The 22,379-nt window shown below is 39.3% G+C and overlaps 1 protein-coding gene and 1 non-coding gene across 5 annotated transcripts; both read left to right on the forward strand.

Moving 5' to 3' along the window:
• The first annotated feature begins 274 nt into the window (after positions 1–274).
• On the forward strand, positions 275–22,345 carry HAUS6 (HAUS augmin like complex subunit 6). Of its 4 annotated transcripts, none has more exons than XM_050944153.1 (17): positions 275–640; positions 2,034–2,129; positions 2,931–3,009; positions 4,104–4,236; positions 7,372–7,519; positions 8,690–8,755; positions 8,869–8,920; positions 9,128–9,301; positions 10,313–10,506; positions 11,361–11,490; positions 12,093–12,195; positions 13,400–13,484; positions 14,655–14,727; positions 15,394–15,579; positions 17,784–17,919; positions 18,429–19,475; positions 20,969–22,345. In XM_050944153.1, exons 1-17 carry the CDS (start codon positions 531–533, stop codon positions 21,061–21,063), a joined length of 2,907 nt encoding a protein of 968 aa, XP_050800110.1. In that variant the 5' UTR covers positions 275–530; the 3' UTR covers positions 21,064–22,345. The 4 variants fall into 4 exon arrangements, with proteins under 4 accessions (XP_050800110.1, XP_050800109.1, XP_050800111.1 ...); XM_050944152.1 differs by having other exon boundaries at positions 277–640; positions 20,966–22,345; XM_050944154.1 differs by lacking the exon at positions 275–640 and adding an exon at positions 790–1,492 and having other exon boundaries at positions 20,966–22,345.
• LOC127048567 (small Cajal body-specific RNA 8) lies at positions 14,449–14,581 on the forward strand. Its single transcript, XR_007773742.1, has one exon. It is a non-coding gene; the product is annotated as a small Cajal body-specific RNA 8 (non-coding RNA).
• Positions 22,346–22,379: the final 34 nt, after the last annotated feature.

Genomic DNA, 22,379 nt, shown 5'->3' on the forward strand with positions numbered 1-22,379 from the left:
AGAAAGCCAGAGCCTTGTTTTTCCCTGCAAGAGTCTCTCTGAGAGCTTCTGATTCACCCCACCGAAGTCAGGGGCTCCCTATGCTGCTCTGAGGCATCCCCGGCCCCACCCATGACCAGAACAATAGCTTCCCAGCCATAGAGACTACAGTTCCCAGCTGGCAACACGGCTAAGACTACAGCTCCCAGCAGGCCATGCGGTATTCAGAAGAAAGGGAGTGTGCCGCGCTGCACGCTGGGCTTTATACTTCTGCATCTAAGAATTCGGGCAGTGGAGCGTTCTTCCTTACAGCTGCGCGGGAGGATTTGTTTCCAGGCTCTGATTGGTCGGCGGCGGGCGCGCTCATATGCTGTCACTTCCGCGGCGAAGAACGCTCCGTGCGCTGTGTTTTTTCTTTGGCGGGTTAAACGAAATGGCGGCCGCGTTAGGAGGCGGGAGCAGCGGCGACAGAGGACCCCGCCGGAGAGAGAAGCCCTCGGAGTAGAGACGTACGATTCCTCCGGCCCGGCCCCGCGCTCCCGGCCCTCAGCATGAGCGTCTGGGAGAAGGAGCATCTCTGGCTCTACCTGCTGGCGCTGGGCTTCGAGCCGGGAGCGGGAGCCGCCGCCGGGAAGCTCAGCACCCACCTCAGCCTGGGAGTGTGAGTGCAGGGGGGAGCGGCCCCAGGCCGCGCGTGCGAGCGTTTCAGCTGTGAACCCCCCCCCCCAGCAGGGTGCCCAGGCTACTGCGAGCCTGGAGGCTTCCGTGCTAGTGCTGGCAGATTTGGCGGGCGGGCGGGAGGGGGTCAGCGGGCCGCGGGATCGGTTGAGCAGGAGATGCTTTGCTTGGGTCTCTCCTGGCCTGGTCACCTGGGAGCATCACATGCGGCCCCGTCGGGGCTGCGGGGCGCAGGCGCTGCACAGTAGGGTTACCATCTTTCGTTTTTCCAAAAAGAGGATGATGGGGGGTTGGAGGAGCTGAAGGGAGTATCTGCGGCGGGGATTCCACAGGAGGTGAACAGTGTCACTCCCTAACACAGTGGCAGGCTGGTGCAAGCCCAGGACATGTCAGTCAGTGCCTTTCTGCGGGGCCCCCTGCCCAGAGCTGGGTGCCAGGGCCTCAGTGGGCAGCTGTGGATGCTGGGGAGGGACCAGCTAGGAAGCGGACCAATCAAGGTTCTTTCTGAGCTGCAGCCTTTGCGCTGAAAAAAATCTGGCCATTTCCTCTTGTTTGAAAAATCTGCACAGAGGTTGGATCCTCCAAAAAGAGGAACTAGCCAGAAAAACCTTGACATATGGTGACCTGCACAGAACCTGGCTCTTCCCCAGTGAGCCCTGCCCATGACAGATGGTCAAAGGGAGTGGGGCTCCCATCTTGAAGGCAGGGTGGGGTGTGTCTGTTCTAACACAGTGGTTTGGAGAAGACAGTCCCTGACTTGCTGTGGCAGCACAGCTCTTTCACCAACCCCACATCTGCCAACATGGAGCTAGCTGTCCCTGCAATCCCTTCTGTTGTGGGTATCAACCAGTGAAATGTGATGTTATGCGTGTTGTTGTTCACTGCTTTGTAGAAAGGCCTTTCACATGGAGCAGTCAGACTTTACAATGCCCTGCACCATATCTCTAGTAAACAAAATGGGCTTTTGATTGGGTTGCTTCTCACTACCAGTAATAGTGTACATGATATTTGTTAGAAAAAAATGAGGTCTGGAAATAACAGCTCTTGCTGTGTGGATTTGACACAATTGGATGCAGTTTATATGGAAACAGTCACTTTGGTAGTGTGTTGGCACTGGACTGACATAACTCTGCTTTCAAGACAGAATAAACTCTTGATGGGCTTCTCTAAATGTTATTAAGGAGACTAAATGCTGCAGATTCTTTCATTGGATTAAAAATTGTTAAAATAATCTGGAAGGGTTCTGCCAAATTTGAAGACCAAAGAATTTGAGGGGTTTTGTAGTCTTAAGTACATACAAATCTTAAATTAGTTTGTTTGAATGCTTAAATGTCAATTATTTTGGATGTTTTCACTAACTACTTTATATTTCTCAGGAACATGTTTGACAAACCAAACAAGGATGCTTTTCATGTGGTTGCACGCTTCTTGTTTACTAAACTGGATCATCCACGCTCCATAGAGATCTTCCGGTACACACAATTTTTGTGTAATCAATAACAAAGTTCTGTATACACACCCAATAGGAATAATCACTGATGTAGTCTCTGGGATAGAGGTAACTTGTTTGGAGAATGCGTTACAAAAATCACTTACAAAACTACCATCTGTGTAGGTTTCTCACACTTGGATTACAGCTTCTTAATGCATGACAGACAACTGACCTAGCTCAAATTTTTAGGGCAGTAGTCGTAATGTAGACAATTTTGGAGAAATTTTCAGAGATGGCAAAAGGCACATCTCTTCACCCTCTAGCCAGATTTCAAGTATCAGGTTCAAGCCATAAAGCCTCTCAATGAAATAACAAGCATTTTTTTAATATGGGCAAAAGATTTTCTCTAATCTGGTTTTCAGATAGCCAAACTGTTTTATCAGAAACTTTCTAAAAAAAGAATTCAGTCTAAAGCAGACACCTGGCATGAGAAATTTGAGCCCAAACAGCTGGGCAAATTTATAAGCAGTTGGAAACAGGGCCTTATAATAGGAACGGGCAACCTTAAATATAGGTGGCACTACCAGCTCTGTCTATAATGTATTTACTATGAACCCTATAGCAAAAATCTGTGCGTGTTAACTGTTTCACTGCTAGTCATTTTAGAAAACTTCCAAGTACAGTTTGATCATAGTTTGAGTACTGCTACTTCTTTCCTCCCTTACCTTCCTCCTAAAAGGAATCACTACAAACCTTAGTTTTTCAGCTACATATTTAAATAGGTAAATTTAATTATTTACAAATATACTGAAACTAACTTTTCTTCTTTTGGAATGGAAAGATTTTGTTGCCCTCCAGCAGATAAAAAGGGAGATGCTGAATTCAGGAAGCAATGCTGCGAATGGCTAAAAAAAATTTCAGTAAGTATTGGCAAGAGTGAAATGATCACTGCAGGGAGTTCTTGTCTGTTTAGAGTACCGCATATATAGGTAGTGTTTTAGGTTATTAAACAGAGTATCTGCCACCAAAGAATAACTCTTAACTTTCCCAAGTACAATATATGTCATAGGTTTTTTTAAGACTTATTTGAACTAAAAGTTACAGCATGGTATGGTAAAGCTTAGACTGCAAAGCTGATACATTTGGGCTTCTTGCATGCAAAAAGCTATAGCCTTACACTTAGTTTTCTGTGTATTTCATGCCTCAGACAAACCTAGAGGTGAACAGGCTTTCTTAAGAGGTAAGTTAGGAAGAGTTTTTCAACATAAATATTGTATGTTTCAGTTAATTGCAGCCATCATAGAAGACATTGATATTGAGAATGCAATTTTACTGATACAAGAAACTTTGCAGCTGTGGAATATTAGTCTGTCCTGGGTAAGGGCAAAGCTGCTAAAGTTTATACAAGCTTCTTGAATTGAAATGATAATCAGTCTCAAAGCAAAATTGGTTCCCTAGCTGTATCCTGAATCTTTCCTCTACATTAGCTTCTGTCTAAATGAGGTTCTGCTAATCATGGCCTTCATGCTTAGAGGGTTTCCAGTATGTCGCAAGATCCTAACCCCTTTCCATAATGGCAAGTTGGGTGAACTCTGTTATGCAAAATCATTGAAGAAAAGGAAAAAGTACAGTGAGCACCTTTGATATGGAAAAGAAACAGTGGCTAAAGTATTTTCTAGAACACTGTAATTGGAGTAGAGCGCTTACCTATTAGGGGGTTGGGACAGCAGAGGAAGTCTAACAGGTATCCATAACTAATGCTGACCATATTCTTAAAAACAATTTGTTCCCATCCTGGAGGTGGGGAAGAGGGGATCCAGACTTTCAAATTACCATATCACAACTGTCAGTTCTTTTAACAACACATAGGCTGGGTTTGCTTCAAAGTTATGTAGCAGCTAAAGGCCTTTATGCCATTACAGTGTCCTTATTTAATTAAATATGTGGTAGTTTTTGCTTTGACAAAATCACTTCTTGGGAGAATTTATTAATAAAACCAATTTCATTTCCTTAGGATGAATGTGGAAACAGCTTTCCTCCGGTTGTAGCCTCACTATTTCTTTCTCCTGGTGGTCCTAAATTTATTCATTTAATGTACCACTTTGCAAGATATGTAATAGTACAACATATGAAAAAAGATTCTGAAGGTAAGTTTTTGTTGTCTGTGTGTGTGGTTTTGGTTTGTTATCACTTCATTTATAGTAAGTGACACAGTGTGAAACTGTTTAGGGCTTAGTCTATTATAAAAATCTTAAAAGGGCCTGAGTTGTTAATCCAGATCTTCACAGGAGGTTGGAAGAGAGTGGGTTCAGATCTGATCTCATTTTAGACCCATTTTCCATTACCAGTAGTGTTGCTGCCCCATAGTGTAATAGTTTTGTTTGGAAATTGATTTATCTGATATTATCTTTTCTAGTTCCTAACAAAAAACACTTGTCTGTATCTTGGTGCTAAAACTTGTGTGTGTTCTTGCTCCGTGTAGTTCTAAAATACTCATCCTCAAAGAAATGGCAGCCATTTAGAGCTCCTTTTTTTTTTTTTTTTTTTTCTAAATGGAAAACTGGTAATCAGACAGTACAAATCTCCTTAAGTAATAAAGGTGTGTAAGGTTCTACGGGTTGATTTTTATTCATACGATGGAGTGATAAACAATATTTCTGTCTGCATGTTTCAGAATATTCTGTGAACTGAGCTGGTAGTTTGTCTCCAGTTGTCTGAATATCAGTAGCACTCGCTGATACACTTGTTCAGCAGTGAGTCAAGATATGTGCATGAGCATGGAGACTAAACTACTCATTTCACTCTTGCAGCTTGTGTTTAGACAGAGTACACCAACTTAAATAAAGTGGTCTGGAAACAGGTTTGAGACACAATGACAGCAGCTTAGGGATCTGACAACTGTTCTGTCTTTATGTAGAGAATTTGTCTCCTAGTGTGTACATCAGGTACCTTTTGTAAATACTAAATGCAGTGGTATGGGGTGAGACCAGCAAAGCTTTCTTCTGTTTTCAACCACCTCTGGTCCAAGCTGAATGAAACTTGATGAATGAAACTAAGTGAAAACATGACTTCTGAAATATCTTTTGCAAGTGATTCAGAAATCATAATTAAATTCATTCTGATTCCAGTGCAGGTGAGCTGACAACGCAGGTTATAGCATTATACAAGTTGTGTAGGAGCTTAGAAACTGCAGTCTACGCTCTTAGTAGTGTTACCTACTTTTGTATTGTTTCCAGTGTTAAACTTATTTTGCTAATAATGGCTGCAGGAAGGGTCTTGGGAAGACGGCAGAGTTTTATTACAGTCTAATTGGAGACTAGAACAAGCATGTTGTCAGAAATAAGACTAGTCTGCTATTCTTGGTGGTCTGAGTTACTGCTTACTAAAATTCTTTATCATGACACCTGTTTTTAAAATGGGAACTAAAAACACTTAGATGGATGATTGTGATCTCACTGTAGTTTCTTTGGGTAACTCCAGCTCTTATGAAAAGCTGCCTTAAGTTAAAGGGACACTGTCATCTTTGTTTTTCTATTGCTAAAGTAATTGTTTACTGTAACTGAAAGACCAGCTTTTCGTAGTTGGGTTGCTGGGCACACCCGACAGCACTTTGTGCATTTATAGTGAGGTGGTAACACCAGTAGAGTTAAGATGGTCTTGTGGAAAGAACGAGATGAAATTTAAATGTGACTTATACTTAAACTGGCAGGGGGAATTAGTTTCCCTAAAACTAGTTAAATCATTTTCTGAAATTGACTAAGTTGAGTTTCCCTCTGAGCAAACTTAGTCAAACACAACCAAATACCCCTCTGTTATATGCAGGTACTGAAGTGAAGTAGAGGAACCAGTTTCTTCATGCTTTATGAGATTCTGTGTTAGTGTTCCCTAATCTGGGGGTGAGTAGACACCATATTGGCCCAAGAAGGGTAGTGGCATGAAAGTTACGTCTACACAGCAAGCAGAAACCCACAGCAGAGAGTCTCAGAGCCTGGGTCAGCAGACTCAGGATTGCACTACAGTACTAAAAATAGCTGTGTATATGTAGCTTTGGCCCTGAAATGTAGAGAAGGGGTTGGGATTCAAAGCCCAAGCCCAAACGTCTACACCAGGGATCTCAAACTCAAATCACCATGAGGGCCACATGAGGACTAGTACATTGGCCAGAGGGCCACATCACTGAAACGTTTTCATACAACAATACAAAAGTATAGTAAAAAATGAAGAGTAATACAGTATGCTATTAAAAGTCAATGTACTAACTTTTAAAAACTGTAATGTGAAGAGGGGTTTAATAAAATATAAACACTCAGTAATGCACTTTAGTCAAATGACAAAACATGCATTTACTTTTAGAATTACTTCAGTTAAAGCCCCCCCGCAACTGCCTCCGGCCCTGCCCCCATTCCACCCCTTCCATGAGGCCCCGCCTCTTCCCACCCTTCCCAACTCCTTCCCCAAATCCCTGTCCCGGTCCTGTCTCTTCTCCGCCTCCTTTCCTGAGAGCACCACCTCCCCACTCCTCCCTCCCTCCTGGAAAGTCCTAAGTGCCAGGAGGTAAGCGGTGATGGGAGCTTGGTTGCCAGTGGAGTCAGCACCTGTGGCGGGCTGCAGGAAATAACTCCCTGTGCTGCACATGTTTGAGATCCCTGGTCTACACAGCTATTTTTAGTGCTGTAGCATGAGTCCAAGTCTGTAGACCAGGGTTCTGAGACTCGCTGCTGCGGTTTTCTGCTTACCGTGTAAACATACCCTCTTGTACAGGATGCTGGAAGGGAAAGGTCTATGTCATACTAGTCCTCCTCCTCTGCCCCATTGCAAAAGTGCTCATGCAGCAGCAAGAAAGACAGCAGGCAGGGTCTTAAAATCTGCCTTTCCTTCCCAGCTCCTATAGTGGTCCTTGCTGCAGGGGCACTTTTCCTCTACTCAGCTTGGACAAGCTTGGGCAGGAAAGCTACTGTCTTCTCTGTTCTAATGGCACTCTTCACAGCACATGTGGGTCGGCTCTGTGGAGTCCCCAAGGAGCAATTTCCCCACTTTCCAGGGAGCGTGTAGTCTTCTGGTAAGATGGTGAGGGAAAAATGCAGAAAGAACAAATGTACCCTGAAGGGGAAAAAGGCAAAGAGAAATGGATAAAAGGACAAGGAGAATAGGGGCTGTCTAAAGAGATGGGAACCTCTGTTTTATATTTTTCATTTAAATTAAATCACCTAAATTAGAAACATGTCTTATTTACGTATAATTTTGAAGGCACATTTTGAACTTTGTTTAACTGATTTATATAGACACCAATATACATTTTCCGGAAGCTGTGAATTCAAGGCCTCATGACTCATATAAGGCAGCAGCAAGATACAGAGTGGCATGTATTAGATTTTTACAGTCTATACAAAGGGAAGATTTTGTAATTCGAGAGTACCAGAGAAAAGCACAGTAAGTAACTCTTGTTGGGGAGGATATTTTTAATTGAATGTCTTCAGAAATATTACTTATTACATGTGTGGCAATATAGATAGACATTTCCAGCTTAAGGTAACATTTTTGCAAATGTCTTGCTTACTAGTATTAAGAACTTCCAGCTTTTTTTGCAATTGACAACACTTTGTGCATATAAGTTTCAATTGTTCCCTGTATAGTCTTGCTGTTTTTGTGGACCTTTACACATAACATCAGAGAAACTTTAAACATTAAAATGTGATTATTCATCCACCAAAATGACTGGAGCACTCTGGGATGGGTATAGAGTAGACTTTAAGTTAATAGTGTACTTAAAGCCACTGCTGTTTAAAAAACAACTAGTAATTATGTTGTAGTTATAACAGCTGTTTGACCTTTGAGTGTATCAGTTTGGGATATGCTTTATCAGTATCATCCTTTAGTTGTCTTACTAAATTATCCTCTTCAGTCTTCACCTGGGGACACACTCAGTTTTTTCCTGCTGGGGAATAATTAACATCCCGACTTCCACTGAGTGATATCTTTTCAAAGCTTCCTCTACTTTATTTTTCCTCTTCCATCAAAAAACTTCAGAATACTTGAAGATCCCATTGTACTTCTGAAAATCAGGCTATGTATAAACGGCAAAACAAAAAATCAAGCTGCTAGGCTCTTGGGTCTTGAAAAGTTTAGCCACTGCAGCTATGTAAATCCCAGTGCTCTGGCTCCTCGTGGATACTAGTCAATTGGAACATGGGTATTTGTAGCCAGACAGTTGAGAAACTATATATTAACATGTAAATTGGCCCTCAGCCATAATTTAAGTACTTGGATAGCTGAGAAACTATATCATTTCTGTCGCTACTGAAAATTGTATTTCAGTGTAATGCAATGGAAGACCGTCAAACTTTCAAGTCTTTGGTAAGATCTTTAGGAAAGATCTTGCACAAAATAACTTGTGTGAGCCTATACGGTAGTGAACTGTGTAAGGCTTCAGAGCTATCAGGATATTCAGGTTTGGGCTGGAACAGCCTGCAAAGTAAATGGCTATCTTCTTTCCTTCATATTTTCCAATGTCAATGACCATTAGAATTGAGATGTCAGAACAAAAATGCAAGTCTTCAACTTGATATATCAGCTCTGTTTTGCTCATTTGTTTTTTTACAGATTATTGACTAAACAAATAAGAGACCCAAGAGCTGAATGTGCAGAGCTGCACAAACTGCTTCAAAAGTAGGTATTCCGTCCTAACTGTTCTTCAGATTTATGAAGCTAAAGGCAGACTATTGTAAACTTTAATGGTAGTTTCATCATGGCTAACTCAATTATCTATTTTTTTAAACTAGAATGGAGCAAAATAGCCAAAAGCAAACTGACCAAGCAGAGAGAGTTCAAAAGGTAAGGATTTTCTTCTTGATGGCAGATGGCTGACTTTATTTTTTTAGTTAACATACCCCTCCACCAATTTCTCCATCTCAGATACTGCTCTCTACTTCAAACATGCTAGTGTTCCTCATTTAACTGTATGTTTTGCTGGTCTTTTAGCCAAGATAGTGTGGCAAACGTTTGAGCCATGACATTTTTTTTTTTTCCTTCCCCATTAAGGTTCGCTCCAGGTGGGCATCTGTAATGGAAACACTTACATGCTTGGAAAAGGAGAAAGAAGTTGTAGATTCTGTTGTTGATGGTCACGTGGACCAGTATGCTTTAGATGGAACTAATGTCACTATCAGCGTTCCAAGGCTGCTGCTTGACAAAATTGAAAATCAAATGTACAAAGTATGTGATTGTCTGTCTTTAAAGTACCTAATACTTGTCTCTTCATGTTTGTGCTTTTTATTCATAGAACTCCTAGTTGCCTTACAAAAGCGACAAGTGAAATTATCACTTAATGGAGCTGCACTTCTGTTTTGTTATCTGTTATGTGCCCAGAGTAATGCAGCATACTGCTCATAGACCTGGGAACGTGCCTTGATTAGTTTTGCATCAGATGCCAAGTATTCTTGCATAGCTGTAACCTGCCCTACAAACATGCACAAATGCGGGAATGATATCATGTTTGGGTGAAGGAAAGGCCTAGCTTACTTTTGGAAAAACACATACATGGAAAACATGATCTTTCCTCAGACTTTAAAAAAAAAAAAAAAAAAAAAAAACAAGTTTAGAGGAGATGTTGGTCATTGTCAAAATTGAGGAATAAGGAAAAGTAACGAGACAATTGATTGAGGGCTTATTTTCTTCTACATTCAAATGTGCTTGTAGGTATTGAGGTAAAATGTCTTTCAGTATGGTGTTACAAATATTCTTTATTTGAAGTCCTATTTCGAGTGTAAACCTCACTAAAACTATTAAATCAATAACTGCACTGCTAATCCCATATTAAAATGAACACTTAAAACTAACTTTATTTTTTCTGATTACATTTTGCATTTCACTCTGCTTGGACAACAAAACTAGACTGGTCAGACTCATGCATTGTGTATGTTGTTCAGGTTCATAGAATTGCTGGGTGGTTACCAAAGGTGTTTGTTAAAATGTTTTCATTTCATATTAATACTAAGTTAATATATAACCCCTGTAAGCAGCCTTAATTTTCTGGATCTAAACCAAGGTGAGTGTCTCTTAATTTAAAAAAAAAAAAAAAAAGACAGATTCATAATCATAATCCATAAGTTTTTTGTTTTTTTTTGTATCCGTATACTATACCTCCTCATAGAAAAGGTAGTGGTCTAATAACTGATGTATCTATGTAACTACTAATCAGTTTTTTCTTATTTTCAATATTTGAAGTTGCATATAGGAAATGTATATGAAGCTGGAAAACTCAATCTGTTAACAGTCATTCAATTATTAAATGAAGCATTGAAGATTTTAAGATATGAACGTCAACAAGTTGACCATGAGGCACTAAAACTAGATCTTCAGTACATTGAAGGGAAGACCAAATTTCAGAATAAAATGTTATTGGGTCTGAAGTCCATGAGGTAAACTCTTCAAATTTTTTTCTGAGGTTCTTTATGCTTTATTTTCTTGCAAAGGGAAGCTGTAGTCTCTTGTGTTCCTCTTCCAAAATAACACACTTCATATTTTGGCCGTATTTGCTTTACTGAGAGAACGTGCTGACATCAACTCTACTCTTGATAGATATTTTGGCTGACAAATTCATTGGTGTATTTTGGCTGACAAATTCATTGGTGTTACTTGGGGTTTTACATCTACAGAGGCATCTGCAAACTTCAGCATTTCCCCTCTTCTCTCTTTACGAGCAAGCCAGCTTTGCTCCTGGCTGTGTGAAAATGGAGGCTGGGCATCTTAGTTCAGTAGTGAAGGTTTCTTACTCATTTGATCTTAAATGATAGGTGAGAAATCTATGGTACTGGCTACATTTTAGCATAGTAAACTGAAATTAAGATTTTAAATCTCTTGTATTCACCCTTTAATTATTTTAGGTATTGTGTTCTTTAAAGACTCTAATGACAGTTTTTGGTCAGCGTTGGTATTTTTAGTCTGTGCTTTCTTTGCTAAGCTTGTATTTGCTATGTAAAACTGGTTTGTAAAAAAGAAACAGGAACTTAAGTGGGTGATATTCTAGAACTCTGTGTCTCGTTACATTTCAGTGACTATATATTTACATTACCTGATGATTGTTACAAGATAAACAAAACCAGCACCCAAATATACTTTGTGACAGGACAAATTTGTGCATCTCAAGCAATTGCAACGTACCCAGGGAAAAATCTGATCTCTGTCAAAGTCTGCTTTCTATGTAACATGATTTTACTTCCAGTACAGATACTTAAGGTCTTCTTTTTTTTTTTTTTTTTTTTTAACATTGCAGGCACAAACTGAAGCGAGAGGATCACGTGTCCATAGTGGAATCAATTGCTGAAAAACAAAGAGAGTGGGATATGAAGTGGGAAAACTTCCTTGGCCAGTCTCCCTTCAGTTTAATTAAAGATCAGAATCCAGTAAGTAATATGAGCTTTTTAGAGAAGTAGACTATGGCTGTTTTCTGAGATTGGGAGAGCTGAAGCAGGCTTTCTAACAAATATATAACTGCAGTAGAATCCTTTTAATGCTTCCAGTGTACCAGATATTAAAAATGTTCTAGCCTCTTTGGCCTTTTTAAAATGAGTAGGTGTAAGTTTAGTTCAAAGTAGACATAAGTCCTTTATGATAACCTATCAAAGTTGGTACTCTTTTATAGGTAATTCAAAGTTGGTCCCTTTAGGTCAGGAGTGAGTCATAGTAGCAAGTCAGTGAGCAAACTTGCATAGCAATTACCTCATGTTAACTCTCTGTAGTTCAAAGAGCACTTAATTTTCAAGTGGCATCTGTCTTTGAGCATAAAATGTACTTTATAAAATTTGACCAGGTAAGTTTTTATTCTGTTTGTTTCCAATGAATATAGGATAACAGTTTCATAGCATCTGCTAAACACTTGCTTGTAATCTCGCTACGTGCGGCCTTCAGTTAAAAATATTGTATCACTTTCAGTAGTGTCAAATATTACTGATCTGAAGGCTTTCACAAAAATAACTATTTAATCATTTATTTTTATTTTTAAAAGGTACTTGATTTGTTACCAGCTATGTCTCCTCTTTCTTTTGATCCTGCAACAGAAGAGGCTTATAAAAGCAGTGTCTTCTGTAAATACCCAGCATCAGTTCCAGGTGAGTAAATTTGGATAAGGTTTTTGGTCATCCCTAGGGTGTTCCATGGCCTAAAAGGATTCTCTGCTTGCCTTTGATACTCCAGTCCTCAATAGTTCCTTGTCATGGCAGTCTTCTTTCTGACAGATGAGTGCTGAGCACTTATTTGGAGCCTTTCAGTACTGCTCTTTGTGTCTGCCAAAAAATAAGACTTTCTTGTTCGTGGAGGAATAAGGAAACTTGGGCTGAGAACCCAGCTCTTATCAGAGGAAAACTGCTAATATGTCTAAAACCTGAATTTCAGTGCCACTTTCATCTTACTAATGCATGGGGAGCATTTAAAGTATATTGTCTCTTGCAATTGTCATGGGCCTTGTTTCTCCCCCATGTAATCAACATTCATTTAAAAAAAAAAAAAAAAAAGTAAAACCCTTATGGGTCTAGTTAATAGATTTCTAACTACAATAATTTAAACCTGTTTCTAGTAGAAACATTCATTCCTAGGCTGGATGGTAACACTACAAAAACCCAAGGAAGTCTCAGAATTCTGATAACACTTCCATAGCATGTATGTTTGCCTTGGCTTTCTTGCATACAGATTCCCTGCTGGAAGTTCTTTTAATTTGCAGTTTTTAATAATTCTAGAAAACCATCCTGGTTATTAACTCTGCCTTTGTGATCTGTCTGTTGCATTAGCAAAATGTGGTTTTTAAGTTGGTTAAAATTGTATTCACTAACATCCATTTCTACAAAGAGCTGCCTGCATATTAACTGTAGCTAACTCCTAGAGCTTAATTTAGAATATATTGGCATTATAAATGTAGTGATATAATAAGAGTTTCTTGTTGTTGAAGTGGCATTATCTTTGACTTAATTTAAAAAAATCCCTATCACTTGGGTTGAATTTTTATGCCTGCAATGAATCAAAATACTGAATTTCTGTTAATTGAAGAGCCCTTGTACTAAACTGTGTATGTGTTTGCTATTGTTTCATATCTGCACACCTTTCTGCCCACTAACTTCATGCCGTGACACATTTTCTGGTATTGGCAAATCACTGTAGAGTACATAAGGGTTTTGTTAAATTGGCATTTTGAATAGCCTTTTGAACTTGCTGCTTATAGCACTCCCAGATCTAAAATTGTTGTCACCTCTGGTCCTCTATAATCAAAGAAAACAGACCAGGCAAAAAGTGGTAACAAATCTCTTCCATTCTCTATTCTAGATACGCCAAAAAAGGATTGTCAAGCAAATGATAAGAAAGAGGATGCAGCATTTGAAAGTATAATGGACACAACATTTACAGGAAGGTATGATTAAAAAACTATCTTGGACCATTTAATACGTGAGTAAAAGAGGTCAACCGGTGCAGACGGTTACTTTCCTCATTTAAGATACTTCCTCTAAACACTTCCTTCTATGAAGCTTTTACATAATCCCTACAAAGGATGAAACTATATAACTATCCCTATTTTGAGGGTCCCAAGTTGCATGGCAGCTGTTTACTCTAAGAGGTTCTCTATGGCATTTTAGAAGGTTGTATTTTTCATGGATCCACATAAGGACTCCTACAAACACCTGAAAGCTGTTATGTTTGAAAAAATGAAGGGAGTAAAAATTTCAACAAATTTTGACTAGTTTTCTCATTCCTAGAAATCAGATCACTTCATATCTGCACCTGAGTTCTCTTCAGATTATCAAAGCAGTTAAAGCTAGACTTGTGTTTATACTGAGCAACTTTATGTAATTCTCTGAAAATTCCAAGAAACTAAATATGTAACATTGACGAATACCTATGTTATAAAAGGTGGTAAAACAGGTAGAAATATTACTATACATAATTACTTGCTTCCTAGTGAGTGAACTGAATTTTAATAGCATAGTTTTTAAAAGAGAAATAGGTAAAATTACTTGGAAGCAGTGATGGTATTTAGTTTAGCTTTCTTCTGCTTTGCCCATCAGAGCTGGCTTAAACTTGTACTAGTAGCCAAGTATCTGACTTCATAAAAACACCTAAAACACAATTCAAATCCACAACCATCAAAAGGCTTACAGACAGGTTACTTAACACGTAAAGAATACATACTTTCATGTGGTATGACAAGTGAACTGAAATACTTAGATACTTAAAATGGTGCCTTTATCCTTCAACCATTTGCTGTAGAACTCAAGTTGATCTCAATTTCCCAATACAAATAATACACTTCTCTTTATATAAAGTTCCACTCTAGAAGTGTGGGGGGGGAGGGGGAAGGGTTCATATTTATTACTGCTTGGGAGACTGATACACAAATAGGGCTAAAAATTCGCTCTAATTGTCACAAGTCCCTCCCTATAGTAAAACTGCCTTCTGATGACCGGGATGAACTGAGGGAAATCATAACGGACAGATACGGGGCAGACAATATACTGAGCTTCATAAGACTTACATGCAGCGTGTTTCGTTTAGTTTCAATAACTGAAATCTTGTCTGTTTTTAGGATGCTCTCACACTTGCAGTCAGCTAGACAGAGCTTTCTCACAGCTGAACCCAGCAGTATAGTACTTGAAAAGGTCAGTTTTGAATAGCTTAAATTGTCTTTGGAAAAAAATTAAACACTTGAAGTTTATATTCTGTCTGCATTAAGAGATTGCAAGGCTAACTTGGAATACTTTCCTGGGTCCTGCTGGTAGATTGAAAATGGTTATGATGTTGGCAGAGCCATCTACCAGAGGATTCCCCAGCCATTGGGAAAATTGCCAGGCTGCATAGCACCTGTGATAAGTTTCCAAGCCTGACTCTCAGCATAGGAAGTGTCTGTACTACACCATTAATATCTGGTTATTGAAACAGCTCCTTATGGGGACTGTGAAGTGGCAGCACAACTTGAGCACCATCCACAGGGGCAATCTTAAATTATGCTTTGGGGTTTGCATGGTGGTCCCAGGTTGAGGAATGTAAGTATGGTCTAAAAAGCACTTTTGCTGCATCTTGGCTGCACTGGGCACAGAAAGGGCAAACCCAAGGGCTTGCAGTTATCTATATGCAATGCTTTACCTATGTAGGCATGCTTTGTGTCTACTTGAAATCTGACTGGAACAAATGTTTTTCAGTGTTTGATTTACTGTTTGATTAAACTAATGCTGACAGTACAGGTGCTGTGCAGTTTAGTATGGTAGTTTCTTCAGGTTGTACATTTTCACAATAGAAGACTTAAAAACTTTTTTATATTCCTTTAGGATGTACATACTACACCTCCAAAAAGGAAGGAACAATCTGTTTCTCAAAAAATCTTAAAATATGCAGTGCACAAACCTAGACCAATAGAAGCTTGGAAGAACGGAGATACTCATGTACTCCAATCACCAATTGCAGTTAAAAGAGAAGATCCCATTAAGAAAGCACAAGAGCAACTGGCAGAAGAGGTTAGGAGAGGCTTTACTTCTTAATTACACTTCATTCACTAATCCTGATCTTCTAAAGATAATTTGATCTTGGTACTCATTTGTTTATGATAACAGTTCTTATTTAATTGTAGCTGTCTAAGCTTTCTTTTCAGTCCCTTTAAGAAGAAAAGGACGAAGGCTATAATTTAAAAGTACACTTTGCTCAAATACAGTATTATCAGTAGCTACCGGTGTGGTGCTCTGCACTTGTTCAGTGATAACAGACGGCTGTGTACGTGTTCCCTCTGTGTGCTGCCCTGGCTCTGTGCAGATAGCTGACACAGCAAACCCTGACAGAACCCCCAAAGACCACAGACTCTAGTAAGGTACAAAGGAACCCAAGCCAGGTTTATTGTCAAACGAAGCACAGTAATAGTTTCCTATAGACTCTATAGGACATACTACAAATATGTGCCCCCTGGCAAGGGACACAGCTCAGTCAGTGGCGGGACACTTCACTGCCCCCTAGGCTGGACAAAGATGCATACTCCAGGACCTACTTTTATACAGTTACAGGACTGATTACTCATCCCTATTGATGTATTGAGGTACAGCCCCTTGGCTCATTAGGGTGCTGTCTCCTCCTTTGATCATGTTGTTCTAGACAAACAGAGCTATCCACCATGCTGTCCTGTCCTTAAGATGCACCTGCCTGTTCATTGTTATGTCTGTGGAGTGTCCTGATGTCATCTTGGCACAAGTTCCTTTTCTCGCCACTTCTGTGAGGTGAGGCCTGCCTCTGGCTCACAGCCCAGCTTTTGCTTAGCAATGCTGGAAGTACTTTGGTTCAGGCTTCATGCCTTAGACTGGGCCTCTGACACAAGAGGTTGTGTTTCAGGGCCTCATCTTACTACATACAGTACAATAGAATACTCTTAATTGGAATATCCTAGTGGGTGATGGCCTTTCTGATTTACCAGAAGAAAGGTAATGCTGCTGTGCATGGATCTATAAAGCCCATAATATTACTGGAGAGTATTTACAGTGCTTGGATATTTCTAAGGCATCTCACTTCCGTATTTGTATTAGATTTCTGTAAATAGGCCTACTTCCACTGGGCGAGGGCCTAAGCCTGTCCCTCTGTTGTATCTACTGCTGACACTGTGCAATAAATAGAATAATAGTCAAGTATATGTAGCTGCCATTGATGGAACAAACTAATAGCCCAGAAGAGGGAGGGTAGAAAGTTTGAATTCCTTTTCTATATGACACAAATATAGAAGGGACTGAAAGCTATTGAGGCAACAAACTATTAGAGCCAGTATAAGATTCATGAAAGCGTACCAACTAAACTGTGCTGTTAATCAAAGATTACTTGTTCTTATTAAGCAGCTGTCGTTGGTCTTCCTTGAGAGACACATGATTAAGCATACCCTAGGTGACATAGAGCTTACTGTACTATTCATGTATTTTTTTATATGCTTGACAGAGTTGATGATTTTCCTTTATTTCACTTACTGAAAGCTTTCTGCAAATTACAAAACTGATTTTAGGTCTATAACTAGTACATATTTTGGCATTTAACTATAGCATCTGAATATTGTTGGACAAACATTTGGACGTGGCAGATGTGTGCAGGCACTTTGTCCTTCGAAGGGAATTTTTGTTACAAGAACCTCAAAGTTGTGCTATATAGTGAGATGGAAGACTAAGTGTCTTCATCCCTGAAATGGTGTAGTTATTTGTCAACTGCACTCAAGAATATTTGTTCATTAATAAAATATTGACATCCTAAGTGATGTGATTTTTCCCATAATTGTACAGATTGGACCTGTCGAAGTGAAGGCTTAATACTTCTCTTAAATGCTTTTCTTCCAGGACTCTCAATTCCTGGTTAATAATTAATCTCACTTCTTTGTCTCTCGGGGAATCTTGTCTCCATTTTAAAGAAAGATAGGTGAACTAAAGCATGGGCTGAAACAAGTTAGTGGTAAATTAGAGAATAGAATGCAGAATTTGATTTCCAGTCTCGTATTCTGACCAGGAAGCTTTCCGTTCTTTCACACTTCCTCACTTTAAAAGGCACATTTTCCATAATTGTGTACACACACATTTAAACAAGAGTTGTGGAACTCCTAAAGCTCTGGAGTGGGTGGACAGATGGGATTCATTCGGTGCTATTATTGGCAGGAACAAAAGTTATCTTCCTCAAGAGTTTCCATTCTCTAAACTTCCTCCTACAGGTTGCAGATGTAGTGGTGTCAGAATCGACTCAGGGTGATGGTGGAAAAGGAATGGAGTTAGATGACCTAATTGGCTCATTGGCTTCTAACCCTTTCTTAACAAGGAAACAGATCCCACGAACTCCAGAAAATCTGAGTAAGTTCTGTTTTCATAATGTAGAGTAGTTAAACAGAAATTCACTGAAGTTTAATAGAGATGGTGCCATGTTAAAGGACAGCCCCACTCCCACCCCTCCAAACACTGCTCAATCACAATGGCTTTAACTCCTAACAGTTGTCTTCAGGATGACATACCTATTATCTGTAACACAACATAGTACCTGTAGCAAAATGAACATAGTATTGCTAAGGCAACATAGAGCAGTGTTTCTCAGTGACGGGTGCATAGACCAGCACCAGTCCCAGAGATCTCCTTGACACAGTTTAGGAAGGCAATACGTGGTCTCTGGTATCTAAAAGGTAGAGAAACACTGGTATAGACCTCCTGTGCCATCACCTCTGTGCTGTCGGCATTCAGGGCATGGGTGGGGAAACATCAGTAGTTTCAAAGGTAGCATGTTTACACTTTTATAAAAGTAGAAAAATAGGTGGCTAAACAATAGGGAATTGCCCTTAAGTATGTTCTTAATTTTGTTTCAATCTTAGTTACTGAAATTAGAAGCTCATGGAGAAAAGCTATTCAAGCTGAAGATCCTTCAGATATAGAGTTGGCTCAGACTGAAATGGTGACAAAAGAAGCTCCATTGGATCTAGAGTCTGCAATTTGTAGCCGAAGAGATTCTAGTATGGCCTGCTTTATGTTTTCATCTCACATGTCTGACCTTAATGTTTCTGATTTACTAGAAAGGAAATCTGCAGTAAGCTGGATGACACCTGCACCTAAAAAGCAGGTGGTGGTTAGTCATGTCAGTGAATCGCCAACACAGATACCAGCTACAAGAATGCCAGATAATGAAAGATCCTGGGAGCTTGGATCAAAGCATACTGTTTCAAGTAAAAGTCTCACAGAAAATCTAGAAGAATCTATCTTTCCAACTGTAGATAAGAGCATGAATCCTCTAGATAATAGTGCAGAGAGAGAGATTAAAACAGATGCTCTATCACCTTATTTTTGTCAGAATTCTTCAGTGCATACAACTCTGTCATGGGATGCTTCTCAAATGGTAAGTAGTACTAGTTCTGACAGTAATGAAGTTATCCAGTTTGGAATACTACATGAGACTCTTCCAGAGGAACTTGGCAACATAAGTCTTAATAGCTCTGAAAGTTTAGAGACTGATAATGAAGTTGAGTGTAACTCAAGGGATAGCAAGTCCTTAGAAAACATAGTGAAAAATGAATGGGCTGCTCAAGAATGCAAACAGGATTTACAATCTATTCGCAACAGATATGAAGCACTGAAAAAGACAGTTTTTGGAAATGAGGAAGATTCATTTCAGTCACCTAGAAAACAATTTCTGAGGCACAGATCAGAGAGGAACCTTATTCCAGGATGCAAAGAAACAAAAGAAATATTTAGTCCTCTAGGAAAACACTATGCATTGGATGCAGAGTATATCAAGACACCTTCACATATGTCTGTTTTTGAAAGAAGGCACACTCTTTCTCCACTGATTGCATTTTCTCCAGTTCAAGAGAGACTAAGGTCAATGACACAAAAGAAACCTGGAGACTTCCTGCATAACTTGAAGGGTAAGCTCGTGTTTATGCTTTTGACAGGATTGTGCCATATGTGTACATGTGGAACTCTTCACTTTTGGGTTTCCTAGACATAATCTGACCACTTGGCTTCTGCTTTAGGAGTTAGGGGGAAGAAGGGAATCACCAAGGTAGTGGATTGTTGCCACAATTACCGCTACTGTCATTTTCCCTGGAAGGAGCAATGTAGATAGATAGATATAAAAAATATGAGATCATGTAAGGAGCGAGAAAGATGCAGATCTGGTCTTTGGGTTATGTGCACTTTCTGATGTCTTAGTCTTTTCGGCAGTGGAGCAGAGGGAGCCTTTTAAACTTTTTAAAAAGTGTATATTCAGGACAGTCATCCTCTAATATACTAGTTTCTAAAGATTTCACACATGCAGAGTTTTCCTTTCTTGAAAAATGACACTTCTCCCTAGAGGTGGGTAATTAAATTGATAAAGTCCATATCTTGCAAGTTACATTTTCCAAATATGGAACTATGGGAGTCTTTTTTTCCAGACAATAGACAGCAAAATATGAGACACACCTAGGTAATACATACACGAATGAAACACAGTAGCTTTCCACACCAGAAACAGAAATACAGTGGCACTAGGCAGTTACTGGTGCACCTGTAAGCATCAGTCAGTATACTTGAGTAATTAGCATGACAGGAATTAGCTTTGTAAGTGCACTTGCATTTTATGTGGACCTTATTCAACTGTCAGTCCACAGTAAGTATCCAGGACACTTTTTCACTTAAATGTCAAATGGAAAAGTCGATAAATTGAATTTAACAGGTTAATCTTAAAAGGACAATGACAGACTAGAAGATTTGCAGTGCACTCTATGGGGCTGCATCCTGCAACTATCAAGAAACTGAAGATAGTAATGAATGTAACTGCTTGGTTAAGTGGTCCTCCATAAATTGTACTTGCTGTCAGTTAACTTATAAACAGCTTAGATGACACCTGAAAGCTAAATGTCCTAAATGGTTTGGGACCGGATTGCTTATTACAAATACAGGCAATGCCATGGAAGGAAATTAAGCAGACGCTTAAACTAGTTCTCCTTTGGCCCTGCTTGCTGGGAGCTCTGAGTAATCTACATTCAGTAACGTTCTCATTTATTGGAAGTGACTTAAACATCATCACTCCTGTAGTCCGCATTTGATAAGCCTTTTCTCCCTCAGCAGCAGCGGGTAGTTAATATATATTGCTACATAACTGATGCTTTTACATATACTAAGCACCAATACCACTTTAAATTGGTTGCTTACAGGTTGTATTTCCAGTGTTGGTGTACCCCAGAATCCTCTCTAGTTATTAGTTGCAGCTTCTTTGGTTGTGCAGATATGGGAATTTTTCCTTTCCCTGATTTGGAGCAATTACATCTGTAGGAAGTGTCCCAAAACACTACAGTGTTTTTTCCTAAGGGTATCTGGTATGTCAAATTTTTTTAATACTATGCATTTATATAACAATACATTCTTTTTCTAGAAGAAGAGAATTTGAAGGAGAAGCTGGATGCAAAAGAATCATCATCTGATATAAAGACACGTAAAGATGAAGCAGTTTCACACTTAATAGAATTATGATGCACTTGGATGTGTAATGCTTGTGTACTAAACAAATTAGACTTATAATTTAAAATGCTATTTGTAATTCACATTTTTCAAACTCATTCTTCCATTTCAGACAGAAATTCTGCCAATACATACATTTAAATGCTTATTTTAACTAACCAGGGAAGAAATTTCCTTAGTGTACAATGTCCATTAAGGCTGAATTCTTTCTTTGGTCATTAATCAGAGGGACTTGGAGATTTTTGACCATTGATGTGAGAAGACTAATAGATGTGTGGAATCAAACATTTTGTTGGATTGTGTGGTTAAGTCATGCACACTGAAACTCCCCAGTCTGACACGACTTCCTAAAACAGTTCACATTTTAATTTGAAGTATTTAAAAAAAAAAAAAAGTCAAGGACCCTGTTGAAAAATGACATTTAACCACATGCATTATAAGAGATATCAAGGATATCATCCTCTCAATTTTCGAAGTCTAGCAAAATTGGAATTTTAATTACCACACAAATTGTGAAGGGATTTTGTAGGAGAAAAAGGATGGATTCTTGTAAAGGCCTCCTCTCCCCAGTTCCCTGTTTGCCTCCCAATCTGACCTGTCAGATTTATTTTATGGAGGCCCTTTTTCTGCCACCAGCTCTGGTGCCCTAACTCCACAGCAGCATGGTTCCAGTGGTAGTACCCTTGGTTGGTTATAGCATTGTCAGGAGAAATGATGGGGCTGTTCAGAAAAGTCCTGGAGACCTTTCCAGGTTGGATACCTGGGACTGAAAAGGGATATATTTGTATCCATCCTGCCCTGCCAATTGTAAGCAACTGAAAACTTCTGTGTATTCAGATCAAGGTGGGGGTATGATTTAGCCTAATATATTGACTGGCAAGGGAAGAGAATCAATTTGGTAAGATGGAGCACTGATGGTCTATGGCCTCACTACTCACCTTCCATAAACAAACATCTTGACTTAAAATTCTGGGGACCAGTGACTGTTCAAGTAGAACTAAAGGTAAAGTGAGGAAAGATTTAGGGAGAGGGGAGTCAAGTGGAAGAAAGGCACATGAAGAGTAGGTCAAAAGAGTGCTCCCAAACACTGTAACTAAGCCCACTAACAAGACCAATTAGAAATCCACTTGTGTGTTAAAGTAATTTAGGATTTTTGTTTAACTTTAGATTTCATGTTTGACTTTGTCTTGTGTTTATTTAAACTTTTGTTTTTAAATAGTTTATTAAAATGAAAAACAGTTTTCAGTCTTGTTGCAGAAATATTTAATTTTATAAACTTCATCCTGCAAACCCAGTCTAAGATTTGTCTACTTGTGTTCTAGGCAGTG

Source organism: Gopherus flavomarginatus, chromosome 3 (genome assembly GCF_025201925.1).
Source record: "Gopherus flavomarginatus isolate rGopFla2 chromosome 3, rGopFla2.mat.asm, whole genome shotgun sequence".
Classification (NCBI taxonomy): Eukaryota; Metazoa; Chordata; order Testudines; family Testudinidae; genus Gopherus; species Gopherus flavomarginatus.